This window comes from Juglans microcarpa x Juglans regia, chromosome 1S (genome assembly GCF_004785595.1).
Source record: "Juglans microcarpa x Juglans regia isolate MS1-56 chromosome 1S, Jm3101_v1.0, whole genome shotgun sequence".
In the NCBI taxonomy this organism is placed as follows: Eukaryota; Viridiplantae; Streptophyta; class Magnoliopsida; order Fagales; family Juglandaceae; genus Juglans; species Juglans microcarpa x Juglans regia.
Window position 1 is genome coordinate 21,837,189 of NC_054595.1, and position 21,119 is coordinate 21,858,307.

A 21,119-nucleotide genomic window follows, 5' to 3' on the forward strand; every position below is an offset into this window, starting at 1 on the left:
AGTTGTGTAGTGAGGGTTTTTTAGCTAGTTGCAGTGGAGCTATGGCCACTTGGGTTGATCACTTCGTAATGGGTAGCGATAATCGTAGTGGTAGTTGACACTTTGACGATGGCATAATCATTTTCCTCCTGTATTTGCCCTTGTGTTGTACAGGAGAGATGTACGAGGTCTAAAGTGGAGTGAAGTGTCCACTCATGGCTGAACACGAGCATCGTTGTGGGGGCAGGGGGGGAGTGTTCCGCAAGGAAGGGAATTTGAGGACGTTGTTCAGTTGAAATAACGGATTTGCCTGGGACAGGTCATTCTTCAGCCTGGTCATGCCAACACTGTCAAACATTGCAGATTCCAGGCTTTTCAAGTGATAAACTTCCTGATCTTCACCCAGGTGTGGAGGGACTGGAGGATTTTGTGAGGTCAACAGCACTCATGAATTCATTGTGGCCTAGTTGGTTAGGATGATGCCTTTTGATTTAGAATACATCACGGTATTTGGTTTCCAGATGTTCCCGAGTATCTGGGAATGTGTCTTTGTTAAAAACATTTTTTCTGTTGTTCATATTTTGCGTTTTGTTTGGCTAGAAGCATGGATAATCATGGTTTTGTATATTCGTATCTAGTGTTGAGGGGGAAGCTTTATTGTGATGGGGCAGTTGGGTGACTGGCTGGCTGCCATAGTGAAAGCAGGAGATTCTGATTCCTGATAACATGTCTTCTATTCTCTTCCAAAAGAGAAATGATTTATACAAGTTTCAAATAAATAAGTTTTGTGTATACTTCTGTAAAAAAGGTGGATCCTATCTTGAAAAAATATATATAAAAAAAAAAAAAAAACTATTCTTTTTTATGGGGATTCACCTTTTTACAGAAAGCATAAGCATGACTTGTCTATATGAGAGATTTGTACCTAGCATTAGTGGACGGATTTTTTCTCCTAGGGAAATATGGATATGCTTGGTGAGGGGGAAGACTGAAGCCCTTTAATGTTTGAAAATGTCCTTGACTTTTTGTTAAATCGTACACCACTTTAGATTGATATATCATCCTCTCTCTTTATGGAATATTCTGCAATAGGGTATCTATGGTCAAACGTATTAACAATTATTGTGTAAAAAAATGTTATTGGAATGAGACAAAAAAACACAACAAGTAATTATGTTTGAATGTTTAATTACATCGTTCGATCATTAGAAAAACCTTTTTTTTTTGTTTTTTTAGCTTTTTGCTACGGCTTCTAAATATTGTCAGCAAGTCTTATTTTTAATGACGATTAGAACTATTGTAGACTTGTAGTGACTCTCAATTAACTTTCAAATTCGAATGAACATTGAACACCAATCGAAAGGGTGGTTGCTCAAATACAATCTGTTTTATAACTTTTTTATTTTATAACTAAATATATTTTAAATTGAAGATATTTTTATAAAATGATATTATTTTTTATAAATTATTTTTAAAACAGAATTAATTACGTAAAAAATTGTAAAAAGAGCGGCATGCATGTTTACCTGGCCTAGTTTTCTATCTTAAAAAATAAAAATTACGAGTATTATTTATTTTATTAAATGGATAGTCTTCTCGAAAGTTTTAACTACCACGTGTCAAAATGTTATATATATATATATACGCACTTTGTTATTTTGAAAACAGAGATGAAATATGTACGTGTGAGCTATTCTTAGTTGGAAGATGGTATTTTTATTTTCTATTTGACAATATCTCACAAGACTATCGGAAGTAGCAATTTTCGGAACCCAGTTGCTATCTACGTACGTATAAACGTCCCTGCTGCACCACCTTTCCTTTGATCTCTCGTTTTCTTCGCACCAGAACATTGGCTTAATTTACCTGATCACAATACCCATCTCTTTCTCTGTCTCCCTACCTAATAACGTTGTCATATATACCATCAAAACAACCACCATTAATGTCCCTTGCTTTAACAGATCATGCATAGCCTTTCTCCTACTCCCCACTCTCTCGCGCCGGATATCTGATCGGGGCGCCTACCCTTTTGCCATGAGCCACCACACGCGCCGTGAGTCCCTAGCTTCACCTCACATCGCCTCCAGGCCTGTCTACCACGAGGCCGTACCCGAGGAGGACTTAGCCTGGTCATTGGGCAAGCTTGCCGGGATTGATCGCCATGACATCCGAGAAACTGCGTACGAAGTATTCTTCACGGCATGTCGGTCGTCCCCGGGGTTCGGTGGTCGTAATCCACTCACATTCTACTCGTCGAATAACCAAGAGAACAACGGGGACGGGTTGGGGATCAATGGGCCGAAACAGTATGGGGTGGTGATGAGCCCGACCAGCCGGGTGAAGCGTGCGTTGGGGTTGAAGACGCTGAAGCGCTCACCGTCGAAGAGGATGGCGTCGGGCCTGGGGGGTAGTGGGAGTTTTGGCGGGTCGAATCCTTCGTCCCCAATCGCTCACGGTAGCCAGCTTGCCTTGTCGTTCACGGTGCCACAGCCGATGAGACCAAGGCGGCCGATGACGTCGGCGGAGATCATGAGGCAACAGATGCGGGTGACGGAGCAAAGCGATATCCGACTTCGAAAGACACTGCTGAGGACCCTCATCGGCCAAGTATGTATTGTTTAGTCAGTATTTGATACGCAAACATTTGATCATGCATGCCATGTATGTTTGCATGCTTTGTAGCTAACATTAAATCGTGAGATTGATCTACTATTGAGAATCATTTCTTAAAACTTAAACATTTCAACTTGTCTTGGTCTCATCATACATGAAACAGGTGGGTAGGCGAGCGGAAACAATAATCCTCCCTTTAGAGCTCCTCCGCCACCTAAAGCCAGCGGAATTCAACGATTCCCGTGAGTACCATCTTTGGCAAAAGCGGCAGCTCAAAATCCTTGAGGCAGGGCTTCTCCTCCACCCTCCAATCCCTTTGGACAAATCAAACACCTTCGCCATGCGTCTGAGAGACATTGTACTTTCTGGAGAGAGAAAACCGATAGACACGGGGAAGAATTCCGACACCATGAGAACGCTTTGCGATTGCGTGATTGCATTATCATGGCGAAGTGCCAGTGGAACTCCCACAGATGTTTGCCACTGGGCTGATGGGTTCCCTCTCAATATCCACCTCTACATTGCTCTTCTTCAATCTGCTTTTGACATTAGGGATGAGACACTAGTCCTTGATGAGGTTGATGAGCTTTTCGAGCTAATCAAGAAGACTTGGTCAACATTGGGAATCACCCGACCTATGCACAATGTGTGTTTTACGTGGGTGCTCTTTCAACAATACGTCGTGACTGCACAGATAGAACCAGACCTTCTTTGTGCTTCCCATGCTATGCTGGTCGAAGTTGCAAACGATGCCAAGAGACCAAACAGAGAGCCCACATATGTCAAGATCCTGTCGTCAGTATTGACTTCGATGAAGGGTTGGGCAGAGAAGAGATTGCTTAATTACCATGACTATTTCCATCCGAGAAATGTTGGCCAAGTTGAAAACCTTCTTCCATTGGTGTTAACGGCCTCAAATATTTTAGGTAAAGATGTTATAATCACTGAAGGGGCAGGGCGAGAAGAAGGAGATCAGGTAACTTTGGTGGACTCGTCTGGGGATGGTGTTGATCACTATATTCGATCATCCTTGAAAAATGCATTTTACAAGGTTTGTAATTTTCCCATCTCTCAAGTTTGAAGTTAAATTTTTAGCACGATGTGTCGATCATCATACTCTTTGATTAATGACAACAGATAGTCGAAAGTGGGAATATTGTCAAAAGTGCTATCTCCGAAGAGAAACAAGATGCAAGTGAAGCTCTACTTCAATTAGCCAAGGAAACTGAGGATTTGGCATTGAAAGAGAGGGAAAGCTTTAGTCCCATACTCAAGAGATGGCACCCAACTGCAGTTGCAGTTGCTGCTGTGACGTTGCATAGTTGCTATGGATCTGTGCTGAAACAATACTTAGGCGGGGTATCCATGCTCACAACTGAGACAGTGGGGCTATTTCAGAGAACTGGAAAACTAGAAAAGTTTTTGGTCCAAATGGTAGTTGAAGACTCTGCTGAGTGTGCAGATGGAGGCAAAGCGATCGTGCGCGAGATGGTTCCATATGAAGTCGATTCAATTATATTGAACCTCTTGAAAAATTGGATGGATGAGAAGTTGAAGAAAGGGAAAGAGTGTATCCAAAGAGCAAAAGAGACCGAAGTAAGTTTCTTAACTTCTGATAAACTTGGCAACGAAACTAAAGTTTTTGAAGAGTAAGGATTCCCTACGTTCAGTTCAGTGACAGAGAGTTAATGGTTATAATTTGTGTTGCAGACATGGAATCCAAAATCCAAATCAGACCCGTATGCACAATCAGCCGTAGATTTAATGATGTTAGCCCAGGAAACTGCAAACGACTTCTTCGAAATCCCAATAGAAATTTCTGAAGATTCAATTCTAGATCTTGCTTATGGTTTGGAGAGTCAGTTCCAGGACTATGTTACATTTGTTGCATCATGTGGTAAGAAATTTTCCATTCGTTTCTTTTTCACTTAGCAGCAGTCTCTAAGTTATATTTTTGTTTAAACTTTTTTCCCTTGTTTCGGAGATCTTGGGTTTAGAAAATTCCTCCTCATCTATAAGTTATCAATTGATATTATCATCAACAACATCATAGAATACAGGGAACCTCTTTATTTGCGTTTCTGAATTTATGTCATCTTTACAAGATTTCTGCTGTAGAAGTTAATGCAATTCTCTACAAGGTATGTGTCATCTGAAGTTCTGCTTTCCCACTTCTACCAAATTATTTTCAGGCTCAAAACAGAGCTATATCCCCACACTTCCTGCTCTAACCAGATGTAATCGAGACTCAAAATTCCTCAGGCTGTGGAAAAAAGCAAGCCCATGCAATATTGGTGCGGAAGAATTACACAAAAGTAGAGTAAACGAAGGTTACCATCCTCGCCCATCAACCAGCAGAGGAACACAACGCCTCTACATCCGTCTCAATACCCTGCATTATCTTCTTTTCCACCTTCATTCCCTTGACAAAATCCTCTCCTTCGCCCTCTCCCAACGGATTGTTCCTTCAACTCGCAAACATTTTGCCACAAGCCTGAGGTCCAATAACACCTCTTATTCATACTTTGAGCTGGCATGCTCATCCATCCAAGAAGCCAGCAAACATGTGTCAGATGTTGCTGCTCATCGCCTCATCTTCCTTGACTCAAAGTCTGTCTTCTATGATAGTCTCTATGTTGATGATGTAGCCAATGCTCGGATCCGTCCAGCTTTGCGTATTTTGAAGCAGAATCTCACTCTCATGACTTCAATTCTCACAGACCGTGCCCAAGCCTTGGCAATAAGAGAAGTCATGAAGGCCTCGTTCAAGGCTTACCTTATGGTTTTGCTTGCTGGGGGAAGCTCTCGGGTGTTCTATTGGTCTGATCATGCGATGATTGAGGAGGATTTCAAGGGTTTGAAACGAGTTTTCTGCACTTGCGGAGAAGGATTGATTGCTGAGGAAGTGGTAGAGAGGGAAGCCAAGATAGTGGAAGGGGTGATAACATTGATGGGTCAATTTACTGAACAACTGGTGGAAGATTTTAATACTTTGACCTGTGAAACATGTGGAAGTGAAGTTGTGGATTCAGGGCAAAAGTTAGCAATGCCTCCAACAACGGGAAAATGGAATAGATCGGATCCCAATACAATATTAAGGGTGTTGTGCCACAGGAATGATAGTGTTGCAAATCAGTTCTTGAAGAGGACATTCCATTTAGCCAAGAGGAGATGAAGATAATTGTTGTACATTCTGATTCTAATTAATTCCCACTTCTGGTCATGTTCTTATGAAGGAAGAACACGTACAGATGAAGTACATTTATACCAAAATGTTTCTATTCACCAGTACTAGGCACAGCATATATACATAAATTGTAATTTGTAGTAGATGTTGGATTGATCCCAGAGAGGTTTCCTGTGTTGTTTTTCTAGTAGAATCTAATTTGTTTTGGGTTTAATGCCGTGAATATTTACTCTTACACGACCTTGTGCTACATAAAAAGTTAATTGTAACGTTATAGAAGCAAAGTACTATCAAAGATACACTTTTCTTAAAGTAAAGCTACACCAGCATGCAAGGCCAACCCTAAAACTACAATATCGGCCTTAACTTCTGTATTCTTTTCTATGTCCTCGATTCCTGATCTTGGTTCGAGACCCTCATGACTTTCATCCCCTGCAGTTCTTCAGTAAGCACTTTTATTGAATCCGAGATTTCGGCCTTATATACATAGAACTTAATCACTATCAAGAAGAAAATGAAGTTGAGGAAGTTTAATATGACGAAAAATGCATAATAATAATCAAGATGAGAAGCATTCAGGTTGTTTAGAATCCATCCATGGTGACCATGCGCCTTGGTTATGTCAGCAACTGTGGAAAGAAGGAAACTACTCAGAAAGTTTCCAACTCCTAGAGTAGTCATGGCATAGGAAGTCCCTAGACTCTTCATGCTTTCTGGTGCCTGGTCGTAGAAGAACTCAAGCTTTGCAACCTCTAAAAATGCGTCTGCTGTTCCCATCAGCACGAATTGGGGAAGCAATACGAATATGGTTAAAGGAACTTGTCCTTTATTTTCAACTAACCCATGATCTTTGGCCACACTGAGTCTATACTTCTCGGTCAGAGAGGCGATTACCATGATTATAATGTGGATAACAAGGCCAACGCCCATTCTTTGAAGGAGAGTGACGCCTCTTGGGTTTTTGGTCCACCTTTGCATAATCCGAACGAAATACCGATCATAGAGCACCACACTAACAAGCATGGATATGGTGACAAATCCAGCTAAACTTGCCGGTGGGATTTTAAAGCTGCCAATGGCTCTATCAAGGGTGGTACCTTGCTTGACGAAAAGAGTATTGATTTGTGCAACCATTGTGCTCGGTACAAACGTGGCAATCAAGATTGGGATCATTCGTATCATTTGTTTGGTCTCCTCTACTTGTGTAACTGAGCACAACATCCATGGACTGGTTGAGCCAGTTTTCACAGACGCTTTGGTAAGAAACCTACAATTCCATGCAACATCAAGATAGATTAGGACAAATGCATGCAACCCGAGACCTAAGAGAGGGTAATGCCTAATATCTAGATTGAAATAGGTGGATTCCAACCCCTAACCCGTAATTTCTTTATGGTATGTTAGATTATAAATTCTTTTATTATAAAATAAATTTGACATTTCACATCAAGACAGTTTATAATTAAGTTTTATTTACGTAATCTTGGGTGGTATTTCTCCAAGTACAATATATATACATATATACACACACATACCTCAAGGTCGGTGTGGAATCAATCCTGAACTTTCCTTTCTTTGCATACTCCTCCAACTCAAGCTCATAGAGCTCTTTGGGATCATTAGGGATATGCACCTTCCATTTCCTAAGAGCAGCCACAATGACCCTGGCCATCCTTGTGAAGGGACTTCCTGAGGGCACCTTGTGTCTATAGAAGGGAGTGCCAGCCAAGAAGATGATAATCGAAATTGCAAGTCCAAGTGTCGGAAGTCCATATCCTAAGGTCCATCCAACATTGTCTTGTATGTAGACAAGAACTGTGTTGGCAAAAAGTGTCCCAAAGAAGATGCTAAACATCCACCAATTGAAGAAGGACAGCTTGTGGGCCTTCTCCTTTGGGTCGAACTCATCGAATTGGTCTGCCCCAATGGTCGAGATGTTGGGTTTGGTTCCACCTGTTCCCAATGCTAAGGTATAGAGTGCACCATAAAACACTGCTAACTGTAACGTCGAGGCCTTTCTACAATTCTCGACGTCGGATTCTAAGCAACGAGGCGGTTTTAGGCTAGGAAGTGAAACTGCCAATGTTAGTATCAACATTCCCTGCATGCATGCCAATATATAGTAAAACAAAGTGAGAAATTAACTTTGTTACCCTCACTTTTTTTAATGCAAGATTTTTTATTAAAAATTACATGACTATAACACTAAAATAAAAGGTGAATTAAAAAGACTTGTATAATTTCTAGTTTCTTCAATTATTATTGTGTCATTTATAATTGTAATATTTTTTTCATAAGTGAAAATTAAAAAATATTCTAAATTATCATCCGTCATCTCAACATTTTATGATTGACTTACGAGTTTATGAGAAATAGTTTTCAATCATTTGATACTAACAAGATAAGATGATAGCAAGATCATGACCAATGATGGTAGCATTATTCCAAAATAAAAAAGAGTATAAACAAAAAGACAAAAAGATCCATCGTCCACTTGCCACAATAAATGATAAAGAGTTATAAGCAGTATTAAGAAGTACACCCGGCCGCATCCTCTTCGTATAAAGGATGACAAGTTTTCAACTTCCAACTACTACGCCCTTTGATTTATAGGCTTATAAAGCAGAATTTCCGAGTCAAACGTTCATACTCCTGCAACTCCTCCGTAAAATGAGACTTATTTTGCTCTGGTAAAGTCCAAAAACTATTGACTAAAATGTATAACGTTTACACGTAACAGTGAAGTAGTAGGAAGAATGATTGAGTTATATAATTAGATATATAAGACAAAGGCGGCAGGAAGATTATAAGCAGAAGATTCCGAGTCAAAGGTTTGTCTAGGACAGCAAATTAAATTCGACGTGCGTACCGAGATGTAAATTACAGAGGAAACGACAAAGGTCCAGTATCGGCCGAGATGAGCATCGGCGACGTAAGCACCCAAGATGGGAGTTATCCAGATAGTCCCAACCCAATTGGTGACATTGTTGGAGGAGGTGACGGTGCCCTGGTGCAGCTTCGTTGTCAAATATATGATTAGATTGGAGGATATACCGTAATACGCCATGCGTTCGAAAACCTCGTACACTGCACAGACAAAAAAGAAACAAAACAGTGGGAAGATGGTCCCCCGAATAATTCATATGAGCTAGGTCGTCTGATCCGCATCATGCAGACGGGTGCATGCAAGTTGATGCGAAAATGACCTATTCTGGAAGAAAGAGTTGATTTATCCTTACTGCAAAATTTTTCATTTTGGACTTGGCCATTGATTAGATCACCCACGCCGTCTTGAATTAATAGCTAGCCTTGGTATTTCATATATAGCAGGTTATATAATAGCTACGGGTGCAGAGTACAGCCTTTTTTTCTTTATTTATTTATTTTTGTTTGGGATGTGAGTGACAGTATGTGATAGGCTGGTGTGAATGCAAATAGTTAGGCGTAGTGATATGTGGACAGTGTGAGTTTGCATAATTAAATCAGAGAGAGAGAGAGAGAGAGAGAGAGAGAGAGGGTACTGCCTCTGACTCAGTTCAAGCTTTCTCAAAACAAAAATGGAAGAAACGAGTTGGGCATGAGCCAACCAACTCATAAGCACAAAAATATTGCCGTTCTTTTATGAATAATAAACAATGAAGAAGTGAGACTGAAGGAAGAAAACAAAGTAGCTGTCTTCCTTTGCCATTTGCAGAAAACTGATTACAGCTAGCCGAATTCAAGGCTTGACGAAGAAAATGTTGGATAAGAATTAATGTATCATGACTTCCGGATTAACGTCTCATATTTTATAGGAGATCAACTATATATTTCCATACACAGGTACAGCTAGCAGTTATGATTGATAATTAATTAAGATTTATCAACATGAGGAAGAGTCTAGTGCCGGATTAGCAAGAAAGAAAACGCAGAGGCATCCATCCCACTTTCGAGGAGCCATTGCAGAGATAACTGTGACATGGGGTAGAGAGAAAAACAGGCAACTTTACGCCTTAAAAGTTCAGTGCTCTCGTAAATTAATGGCTCACAATTAGGACCCAAACACACGTACGTGTATGTCCCTCAAGCAGGTAGATAGATATACATACACATGGATGCATATATGTACCGTTTGTGCAAGAAGGAGTTAGTTGTGGATAACCAAACCCAAGACTATGCCTTTTGAACAGAGAGAGAGAGAGAGAGAGAGAGAGAGAGAGAGAGTACCAACAACAAACCAGCAAGCAGTCCATCCACCTCTCTTTGATCTAAGAACCGGGTTTCCTCTCAGATCCACTGTCCCATCCTGCGTGTATTCCTCCTGCGCTGCTTCCCCTGCCATTACTTTCCTTCGAGACTCAGAGTGACAACCCCTCCTTTATTTCTTCTATATGATCGATCTGCTAGCTAGCTAGTTGGTTTACTACTGACCATTACTCCACCCTTTTTTATAGCAACTTTGCCAACCATTTCTTAGGGGATTGACTTTCCAACGCCCATCTATTGTAAATGTATGTGGACCCCAACTTAAAAAAAAAAAAAATTGCACACACATTTAATGTGGTATGCATATTGGCATTGATTCATCTTCTAGATGACGAATATACCCTCCCAAATTGTTTCTTTAAATATTCTTTGTTTACCTTTAAAAGGATCTTCCTCCAAATATTTTGGCCATCTGGAGATGTAAAACATCACCTAAAAACCTAGTTTATTATATAATTATAAAGAGCAGCTCAACCTAAAATTGGTAGTTGATGAAGTGATATCATAATATCATTTAGATCGGACGTCCACACACATATTCGATTCCTTTCTTCTGAATGGTAAGAAAGCATGCAGTGTGTGTACAATCGAATACTCAAACAGCATGAACTTCATGCAATAACATTTAATGATGCGTCTATCTCTTTTTTTTTTTTTTTTTTTTTAGAAAAAAAAAGAAATTACTTGTTTGAGAAGATCTCAATTTCTATAAATAATACAAACATCTTGAATTTTATACTAAATAAGTATTATATCCATTTTAAATAAAATCATGCAACTATATTTTTGTTATGAAGGCCGGAGGTCAATATAGGCATTAACACGCAGCATTCAAATGGAGGCACAGCATCCTTTTTTAAGTTGAAAGGCGCAGCGCATAATTTAAGCAATAGCTAGGCGAGTCAGTTGCAATAAATATACCTGCGATTAGTACCATGTTCGTTGAGGAAAATTAATATAAATACGTTATATATTGAATCTACGTGCATCTCCGAGAGTATATGTAACTTAATTATTATTAATGAATTTATTTAATTAATTATTATATTAACATCCCCTAATAAGTGGATCTAAGTATAGATTCTCTACACTATTTTTAAGAAATGGATAAAGATTAATCAAATAATTAACTTAGTATCATTGCTTTTGGTTGATGGGTTTAATCTATTTTTAAAAGAGAAGTGTTATATACACAAAATGTAAACTCATACACGAATTTATGTGATTTGTTATCTATTTTATAATCTGACGTACTGTATCAAGTCACGTCAGTTTGTAAATTTATTTTTATATAATTTCTTCATGGTAAAAGTATTTTTTTTAAAATATATATTTTATAGTCTTTTATTTTAAGTAATTGTAAAAAACAATTTCAAAGTTTTTAAAATTCTAACGTTAGATTTTTCATTAAAACTCAATTCCTGTCATATTAATTAAGAGAAATTATTTGTACAAGTTTTAAATAGACAAATTCCATACAAGCTTTTGTAAAAAAGTAGACCTCACTTTAAAAAAATATAAAAAAAAATTATTATTTATTAGTAAGATATATTATTTTATAAAAAATTTATATAAAATTTATCTATTTAAAACTTATATCTAACATTATTTATTAATTAATTAGGTGAGGGTACTCAAGGAAAATGAAGAAAAAAATCCAATTCGTTGAATGGATCAATGGTCAACTATCTTGAGCGGCGTTAAGGTCTCAGATAGGGTCCACTTGTGAACGACACCCAACGAATCAGAATCCCCATTAAAGAAAGCATGGCCGACTCGTGAGCAGATAGTTCAATCATCTCCCAAATAAGAACGCTTGTCTTTTCTTCCTTGTCATCTAGAAATAAGGTATCGTTTGAATTCGAAAATGAGTTGAAATAAGTTGAGATAAATTATAAATAATAATGAGATAAATTATGAATAGTAATGAAATTTGTGAGTTAAAGTTAATAAATAATAATAAATAATAGTGAGATGAGTTGAAATGAATTGAAATGATTTGCGAATACAAACCGGACCTAAGTCACTCTCTTTCTTTCCTTTTTTTCGTTTTTTCAAGTAAGCCTCGTTTTCGTTGGACTAATTTAGTTTCGTAAATGTACAAAGCTTCTAGATGCCATAAAACTCACTATTTTGATGTAGATATCAAATAAGAATCCACAAAATGTGTACGATGGCCAATCTTTCTCTGTTTTTTTCCATGCCAAGAATAAAATTTATAGATTCTTTTTAAAAGTTTTTAACTTGCTGACAAGCCTTCTACGTACAATGAACGTGTATTGAAAGTATCTCAAACTTTAAATTAGAGAATTATTACAGTTATAAAGAGATTTTATAAAAATAAATTCACAATTAATTGACATGATTTCATATAATACGTTAAATCTATTTTACAATAAAAGTAGCTTTACAATCTAATGTACCATATCAAGCCACATCAATATATGAGTTTACTTTTCTATAATTTATTTGTGGCTAAAACATTTCTCTTAATATATATCATGTGTGTTTGTTTGCACCAAGCGTGCATGCACGCGTGTATGTTGAAGCATGTTTTGTAGCCGTTGTCTGCGAGAGCCCTTATGTGCCTGCGAGGGTGGAAGAAAGGGTGGCTAGGTGGTGACTGTCTCGTCTCTGATGTCAAAAGTAAAAAATTCTCAGATGGAAAAAAGAAAGAAAGAGCAGTAAAGAATTGGGAAGAATGATCGATTGTGTAACCTCCGCTTTGTCGTTAGCCTTTCTCCATTTATATCTAATTCCTTGCAAGACCCTTTAATTTGCTGCTGTAAGGATCACCCTCCCCTCGGGCAACATGAAGTTACATTAAATGTGGCTACTCCTGTCAGCTACAAGGATCCAGCCTCGAGGCTAGCCACTCCGAGCGGCATTCAATGTGGCCGATTTGGCAGCAAACAAAATCCATGTCTATCTGGTCCTCATTAATGTAGTGTGATTGGAGAAACCATCGGCTATTTCTCTCTTCTTAGGCTTACCAAGGCCTTTTTCCCTGCCCTTTCTCAGTCTGCCCTACCATGGATTTTGGGCTTCGGCATGGGAGGCCTGCATGCCGAAGCCCTACCCAACTGAGTATAAAATCTCACCTCCCATGTCGAAGCCCGGCCCAACTGAGTATAAAATCTCATTTCCAATGTGTATGAAAGAGTTTTCTTTCAAACAGAGTTAAAATAAGTTTCATTCAAACATCCATAAATATGACAAGCATGCATTAAGCATGTACCAATATATATATATATATTTTTTAAAAAGTTTAGCTTAAAAAATTGTTATGTATCCCTTCATTAAATAAGTATACGTTATATATATATATATATATATATATATATATATATGTATCCTTAAGAAATACGTGTCAACTTTTAAATGGATTGTAAATTTGGAGGAAACTTCCTGATCTCCAACCTAATTTCTGGAAAACTCCATCTATATATTATATAAGGGAAAAGCTTGGAGCCGGATGGGTGCCAAAATAGTTTTTACACATGCCAATAAGAAACAGCCACATAGGCACTCCAAAAAATTCAAAGATGACCCCGAATGCACAGAAAAATGCTCTCCTCTCCTTCTTTCGTAGGAGACTTGTTCCTGTTTCATAGTGTTCTGGGGAAGGAGTTCGCGTAAGAACCTCATTTCCACCACCTTTCCTGAATCAACCAAAGTCAGGTCCAGCACTTAATTCCTTCCTATAAATTGTCGTTGCCCACCCTGTCTTCCCCAAACCATCGATTCATTCCTTCCTATTTTTCAACCAAACAAACCCTTTCTGCATATATCTTAGAGACCCAGAGTTCCTTACTCTTCCACCAGAGCCTTCGGCCTCCATTCCGACCTCCTCATGTCTCAGAGGCCCAATGTTGCAATTTTCATTAGTTGAAATCTTTTTATTCCCATTTCTCAAGCTTTTCCTTTGAGTACTATGAAATTAATTCTCATTTTATTCTTTTCTTTGTATTTGTTTCTTGAGAAAAAAATAGAACATTTTTTTGTTTCAAGATCATGGGTCTGAAAGGTTTTGTTGAAGGAGGCATAGATTCAATTGTTGCAGGCTGTACCCACACTCTGAACCTGCTTAAGGTCCGAATGCAGCTCCAAGTTGAAGCCAACGCCCCAAAACCGACCGCGAATGCTGCGGTGCAAAATCTCTGCCCGACTCTTGCCTTCCATGCCACCTCGCTCTCTTCTCTGGGGTCGATCAACGTGCCTCTCCTGCCTCTCTCGACGGCTCGTGCGGGCCTAATATCCGTTGGTGCCCACATCGTCCAACAAGAATAGGAGGATGAGAAACTAGTCCGACCGTGAGGTGTTTGCCGCAGCAGTTTTGGGAAGAAAGAAGGAGAGGAGAGCATCTGTTTTGTGCATGCGGGGTTATCTTTGAATTTTTTGGAGTGGCTACGTGGCTGTTTCTTATTGGCCTATGTAAAAACTATTTTGGCACCCATTTGGTCCCAAGCTTTTCCCATTATATAAAGCCACGTAATGACAATGATGCAAAAACCATATTAAATGTTTTGAGATCCATGTCCTACACAACTGATCTTATGTTTATCCCACGATGTATATAAACACAGGATTGTTGCATGCAAGCTGACATGGATCTCGAACCATTTAATATGGATTTTGCATGCAATATCACTGTCACCGTGATGCTTTGGATGGATTCATCATATGATCTGTACTCTTGTTATAGTATATTAATGTATGCATATATATGTAATTATGTATTACGTAGATCATCATGATTTTGTCATCACTGCCATATGGCAATAGGTAATTGATTGATTTGAACCGTGCCATACGAGCAACAAATTTTTCACTACAATCTATATATAATTAATTCCTTGGATACTTTCGGAGGGAAATCTCTCCCAGCCAATAAGGTGATATCTATCAAATTCTCCTTTTTTCTTTTGATAATTTTTTTTTTCTTTCTTCTATTGCATTAATTTATTTCGTTGTGTTGATCACTTATGCATGTGTTTGTTTATCCTAATTGCATGCCTAGAGAGAGAGAGAGATCGGCGAGAGAAGTAGAGAGAAATACAAGAATATTAGAAGTGCAAACGCCATATACTTCTTTTAAAAAAGAGTATATTTTTACTATTAAAAATTTAATTTTTTCATGTGGATCTCATATTTACTCACTTTTTTCAAAAAGAGTATGCGATGCTTATGCATTCTGTGGCTGCAAATATAATTATTTATTATAATATAATACATACAATTCTGTATATATATATATATATATATATATATATATATATATATATATCATGCAGCGGAAATATGCATGGATTAGGAAACTAAATAATTAATTAATAAAGGGTAGAAGATCAGTGATGAACGTAGTACATCGACACATTGTAAACAATTCAAAGTACTTGAACATATAATATATATATATATATATATATATATATATATATATATATATATAATATATATATTATATAGCTGATCGATCAAGTTTGAGAATTCTATATTAAGAATAATTACATGAACCATTTTCTAGATAATCATTAAAATGATCATGATATCAATATTGATAAGGACGTGGATGATGTAGAAGTTCCGCGTAATTAAAATACAATTAACTTCGCCATCAACGTCCTTATTGATCATTGTTCAATACGTTACATAGCATGAGACGTACGTGTATATATATTTATATATATATATATTATTAAACAAAGGGCTAATTATAATTAAATTTCTTTCGTTAAACTACCAATCTATATATTAATGGCTTATATGACGTATATATATGACGTATATAATTAATGGCTTATAAAATTAAAAATTATGGCATGAGGAACAAGTAAGAGGAATTCTATGCATCAACCATAGTTTATATTTCACTTTCACATTTCACACTTATAGTTTTTTTTTTCATAGAGTGTGTGGGTGTTTTTTATAGGATGTGAGAAGTATTAAATAGTGACTGATGTGAATTATTTTTTGAACAAATAATTAAGTACATACTCAAATGTTCCCAAATTTAACATTTGTTTCGAGTTATGATCTCATGTCGAGTTTGGTTTGAGACTAGTTATATATATATAAAATGGTAGTATTTATAGTCTGATCTTGTTGACACTCTCCTCACCCTCGTACTCAGGTTCCATATTAAATATATATCCTCCATCTAAACATGCTAATTGAGATCATGATCATCGCTAGTCATACATGATCATCATATCTAAATTCAGTTAGCTCAAATAGTAAAAGTCTTGATTTTGACAGAATGCTAACTCCCTCCAGATTTAAGGTTCAAATTCTCTTCATTACGAGTGCAAACAATTTCTAAGACCCATTGAACCAGGAGAATTTTCCCATTGAATTAAAGAAAAAATAATTATCACAAACATGATAAGTTGAATGCAGCAACGATATTTTCGTTGGAAAGAAATGGGAAATTAAAGGTTGCAATGATCTCATATATAGCTACAGACAATTAATTAAGTGGAAAAATAAACAGATCGGTTAATTAGTCTAATCCTATAGTCATATTAAAATTTTGAGTAAGTCAAAGACGTGGGTACATATATAAAGTCAAATTAAGCAGACAAAGAAAATAGAGACTGAAAACTATGAATAATTTCAAAATCGATTTTCCCAAGTTATAAATTTACACGTGGATTGAAGTTTTGGTACTTCTTTTCAGTCCAATGTTTGATTCAACGGTGGGCCGGCAACTTGATTGATTAATTATTGATAGATATCCCAAGGCTTCACGCAATTTTTATATATGATCAATATCGAAGTAGCTAGTTGAATGTCTCACACGTGTACGTACGAACGAGTCCATGATCGAACAACTTCGGTTTCATTACATAATGTTAATCTATATATATTATTAGATATGATGGATATTAATTTATAACACTATAATAAAAATAAGTATTTATGATAAATTATTTACGACGAGATTAATATACTCATGATTTTGACAGTAAATAGTCATTTTAACAGTAAATTATAACTGATCACAAATAACCAATTTTCTTATATTATGAAAAAAAAAATTAAGAATAGGATTCCATGCATGCACTATTATTATGAGCATCCACGAGGTTATTGCATCGCACAAGATTAAATGTGGGACATGAAATCAACGTGCAAAACGTACTGAACTTCTTAATTTGCATGCAGTCTAGTTATTCCAGCATTAAGCTTATTCTGCATCATAAGAGAGCAAAACGATATCTTGTTGGTTGGCAACAGCTTGTTCCTTTGTTTGTGGTCATGCATAGTTGATTAAACTCCACAAAACTAAAGAGACACTATAAGAAAATTGTTTATTTGTAGTCAGTTAATTTTAACAAAATAACTATTTATAATTAAAATAAATCTGTTTTAATCATAAATAATTTTTTTATCGTAATTAAATGGTCATAAAAACTCATTTTTCTTATAATGAAATATATACCACGTGCGTTGAATTTTCTACTCAAAAGACTTTCCGAACCTCACAATAAGATCAGCTTCTGACTAGTCATGGGTCGGCATCCAAGTACTTTATCCTATGCTAGACTAGTACTCGATTCCTCACGCAACAGATCATGCGGGCGGGTTTCACATCAGCAATATATATTTACGACTTGAAATAACGGCATTATTAATTGAAAACAAATAAATATTTATAGTATTTCTAATTGTATGATAATCAGTGACAGTGTCCATGGTCGAGCTGGGCTGGGCATAATTCTCTTTCACACGTCTATTCTAAAGCTCAAAATATCATCATGGAGAACAGAGATCTTTTGGAAAATATATGGATTCAATTCTTTTGAAAAAGAGTTATAAGGATACACGCACCTATCTTTTTACAACTTTCTCTACAACTATACATTTACGTAAACAGCGGCGGAACCAACAATTTTTTTTGGAGGGTCAACTTTTCAATCGCACGATATGTTTAGGTAAAATAAAAAAATATTATAAAATCATAAAATATATATAAAATTAAATCTTTATAGTTTGCCAAATAACGTAGAAATAAAATTTTTAAAACACAACTTAATGCCTGTTTTAGATTTTTCACGACAATATTTTATAAAATAATATTCATCTATTATTATTTTTGTAAATATAAAATATTTAAAAATTATTATTTTTGTATAAACTATCAAGTAATCTTTTAGAATGCCATATTTTATTCTAATATATAAATTAGTTTATCAAATTTCATGTAAATTTTATCTATTTTGGTGTCACATTAAGCATAAAATACTACAACTAAGACCTTAAATAAACTTTTTCTTGCTCAATAAAGTTTAGAGGATAAATCATCTCCACTATTTTTCATATAAATCATCAATTTTAAATGACTTTTCTGGTATTGTCACTTAGGATTCTATATTAAGAAATTTAATATTGTATATATAATAAAAAACTTTGGGGTCAATGTTAATACTTTATTATTTCTCCTAATATTAGTTTTAATTTAATTTTAGTGTGGCCACATCCTTAAAAATAGATAATATATAGAAATTATACAAAATCTATGGGTTATAGGAAAAAAATTAGAGAAACATTTCTACGTATATTAAAATTTTACAAAATTTTAAAAAGCATATGGGAATAAGGAAATTATAAATTTTCTTGGGAGGTAAATTTCTATGTACATGAAATTATGAATAAAATTTAGGGACTATTTTGAATTTTGAAAAATTTTTGGAGGGCCCATGACCCATCAAGCTATATGTAGATCCGCCAGTGCATGTAAAGTAATATTATTTTTATAAGTTATTTTATAAAAATATACCTCATTTAAAACATATTATATAAAAGATTGTAAAAAGTGTTGCATGTATATGTGATTTTCATTTTTCAAAATAAAAATGATTGGCCTCAAACATTTGAAAGGGAAAAAAAAAAAAAAATTCAGTAAAGCAAGCTAGGATTCATGCATGGGAGGAGTGGGAATTAGACACAAACAGGAAGAGATTCTAATTCCGGCCCTCCTAATCGAGGAAGCGAATAGCTCAGGATCGAGTCTTGTTTCACCCCGGCCTCGACGATTCCATACATGATGCATGCACCTATCTTGCCCCTCGACCCCACTGCTAGACTCTTTGCCGAAATGTACGACCTCGTGTCGGAGTAGCATCATCTTTTTCTTCTTTTGGTGCCATGCCACTTCTTATTCAATTTATCGAGAATTATCATTGTTGTTGTAGTTATTATTATTAATTTAGGGTTTCTAGCAGTTGAGATTTGTCTTCCTCAGTTTGGTTGCCATGAGGGGACGTTGAAGATCGAGAGGATCAAATCATGATTTCAGCCTGAAAATTCAGTAGCAGTTTAGATTCCAAATATACTTAAAAGGGGGGGATGAATAGGTGTTTTCCAAATTTATTAGAATATTTAAATCAATAATCAATCAATCAAACAACCAACAATTTTGACAAAGAAGTGGAAACTTATTTGAACAACGTTTTCAAAATCTAAAATCGGTTTAGGTGTAAGTCACTACTTAAAATTCACTATAGAAATTTTGTGCATTATAACTAATTTAAAGACATTTACAAGACCTTTGAAGTAATTAAATTTGACTTGTAATATCACGAGTATCCTATTTGATCTCTGCACCCCAGCACTTGCTCTCTTAAAAGTACAATGAATACGGCAGGTTTGGCCTCTCTCCACCCCCTAGAAGTCGTGCATATTTTTCTATATAAACTTTAGGGTTTGGGTAGAACTGTAGAACACTTAGAGAGTCTAAACTCTAGTGAAAAAATTATTATCAAAATTTTCATTCAAGCAAACCTTTTGTCAAGTTTTTGAGCCTATAAATGCTAGAATTTGAAAATTCTTGTGGAACATGAATTTGTGGATAATTTATAGAATTGCACTAGTGATGATAATCCTGCGGATGATCTTGGAGATGATCTTGCTCCTCTAACCTGAAGAGATTTTCTCCCAGATTTAGTTACAATTTTAATCGTAGAATTCTCTCCGGAAGTTTGTTTGTAGATTTGACATCCAAAAATATCGGTGCACAACATTAGAAAACAAAATTACAAGTACAATATATATATATATATATATATATATATTTTTTTTTTATTTCCTTAAAGCATCATGATTAGGAAATATACCCGGGATGACGAATTTGATATAATTCATATATAAAGGGAAATTTGAAATTGCAACATGATCAAATATATTTTGTGACATTAACATCTCTTACGGTTATATTAAATGAAAAAAACGATGTTCTTCATTATTGAATTTATCATTTCAGTCACATTGGTTGATAGGTAACTGGGAGAAAATATAGGAGATAGAGGGGAGTCCCATCTGTGAAAAACTGAAGTTACAATACATTTATCTTTTCTCAAGTTCTAATATTCCTATATGGAGAGCAGAGCAGAATGGCAACTTTACGACCTCTTCAGATCTGAACTACAACCATGATCCTAAAGAAAAAGTGTCGTGGGCTAAAAAGGATCTAGCATAAATTAATTCCAAGTAAAATTTCTATTTTATGTGGAAGATATGTTTAATGGTCTTCCTCTTAACCAGAATATTTTGAAGTTGCATATTTTGATAGTTGCCTCTAAATGTGAATGTTGTCAAGTGGCTGACTGTGAATCTTTAAACCATTCGTTACTTTTGGTTTAAAGATTTAGATGGATTCTAAGCTAGTGGTTAATTGGTGGGAGAAAGACAGGCAAGTTCCTTAGTATAGTCAAAGATACTTACTAGAAAAAGGCTAGATTGACAGCTCATTCGATGTTGGTATGCTTTTATCATTCTTTTAGAGAAACGAACCATGTTAAGGACAAATTAGCTAAACTGAGTACAAGAGATACAAAGCATTTATTTAATACCAAAGATAGCCTTCCAAAAGACATTATGGGAGCTATTCGAATGGATTAGGCAGGTTTACAAGTTATACGGCATCGATAACATTTTTGTGGTATAGTTTGTTGTACAATTTATACTTTATTTTGTCTTGTTTTGAATGCAGGTCTTGTTAGCACACACTTTTGTGTTTTGATTTGTTGGATATTCTATTGGATTAACGTTAGCGGTTTTCTTTTGTGTTCTTACAGTTCATTTTGATACT

The 21,119-nt window shown here is 36.0% G+C and overlaps 2 protein-coding genes across 2 annotated transcripts; one reads left to right on the forward strand and one right to left on the reverse strand.

Moving 5' to 3' along the window:
• Positions 1 to 1,715: 1,715 nt before the first annotated feature.
• LOC121247056 (protein unc-13 homolog) lies at positions 1,716 to 5,811 on the forward strand. The gene is made up of 5 exons (XM_041145386.1): positions 1,716 to 2,589; positions 2,759 to 3,646; positions 3,733 to 4,191; positions 4,306 to 4,492; positions 4,788 to 5,811. The coding sequence occupies exons 1-5, from the start codon at positions 2,017 to 2,019 to the stop codon at positions 5,768 to 5,770; spliced, it is 3,090 nt and encodes a 1,029-aa protein (XP_041001320.1). The 5' UTR covers positions 1,716 to 2,016; the 3' UTR covers positions 5,771 to 5,811.
• Positions 5,812 to 6,030: 219 nt separating this feature from the next.
• Positions 6,031 to 10,232, reverse strand: LOC121247058 (protein NRT1/ PTR FAMILY 5.2-like). The gene is made up of 4 exons (XM_041145387.1): positions 9,989 to 10,232; positions 8,652 to 8,869; positions 7,318 to 7,883; positions 6,031 to 7,049 (listed from the first exon to the last, which is right to left on the reverse strand). The coding sequence occupies exons 1-4, from the start codon at positions 10,101 to 10,103 to the stop codon at positions 6,164 to 6,166; spliced, it is 1,785 nt and encodes a 594-aa protein (XP_041001321.1). The 5' UTR covers positions 10,104 to 10,232; the 3' UTR covers positions 6,031 to 6,163.
• Between the last annotated feature and the right edge of the window lie 10,887 nt (positions 10,233 to 21,119).

Excerpts from the sequence above, each read along its gene's own strand:
- LOC121247056 (XM_041145386.1), top strand. The coding sequence starts at position 2,017 with ATGAGCCACCACACGCGCCGTGAGTCCCTAGCTTCACCTCACATCGCC. Across the intron at positions 2,590-2,758 it reads TGAGGACCCTCATCGGCCAA|GTGGGTAGGCGAGCGGAAAC; the intron begins GTATGTATTGTT and ends TACATGAAACAG. Across the intron at positions 4,493-4,787 it reads TACATTTGTTGCATCATGTG|GCTCAAAACAGAGCTATATC; the intron begins GTAAGAAATTTT and ends AATTATTTTCAG.
- LOC121247058 (XM_041145387.1), bottom strand. The coding sequence starts at position 10,103 with ATGGCAGGGGAAGCAGCGCAGGAGGAATACACGCAGGATGGGACAGTG. Across the intron at positions 8,870-9,988 it reads TGCTTGCTGGTTTGTTGTTG|TGTACGAGGTTTTCGAACGC; the intron begins GTACTCTCTCTC and ends TTGTCTGTGCAG. Across the intron at positions 7,050-7,317 it reads GATTCCACACCGACCTTGAG|GTTTCTTACCAAAGCGTCTG; the intron begins GTATGTGTGTGT and ends ATGGAATTGTAG.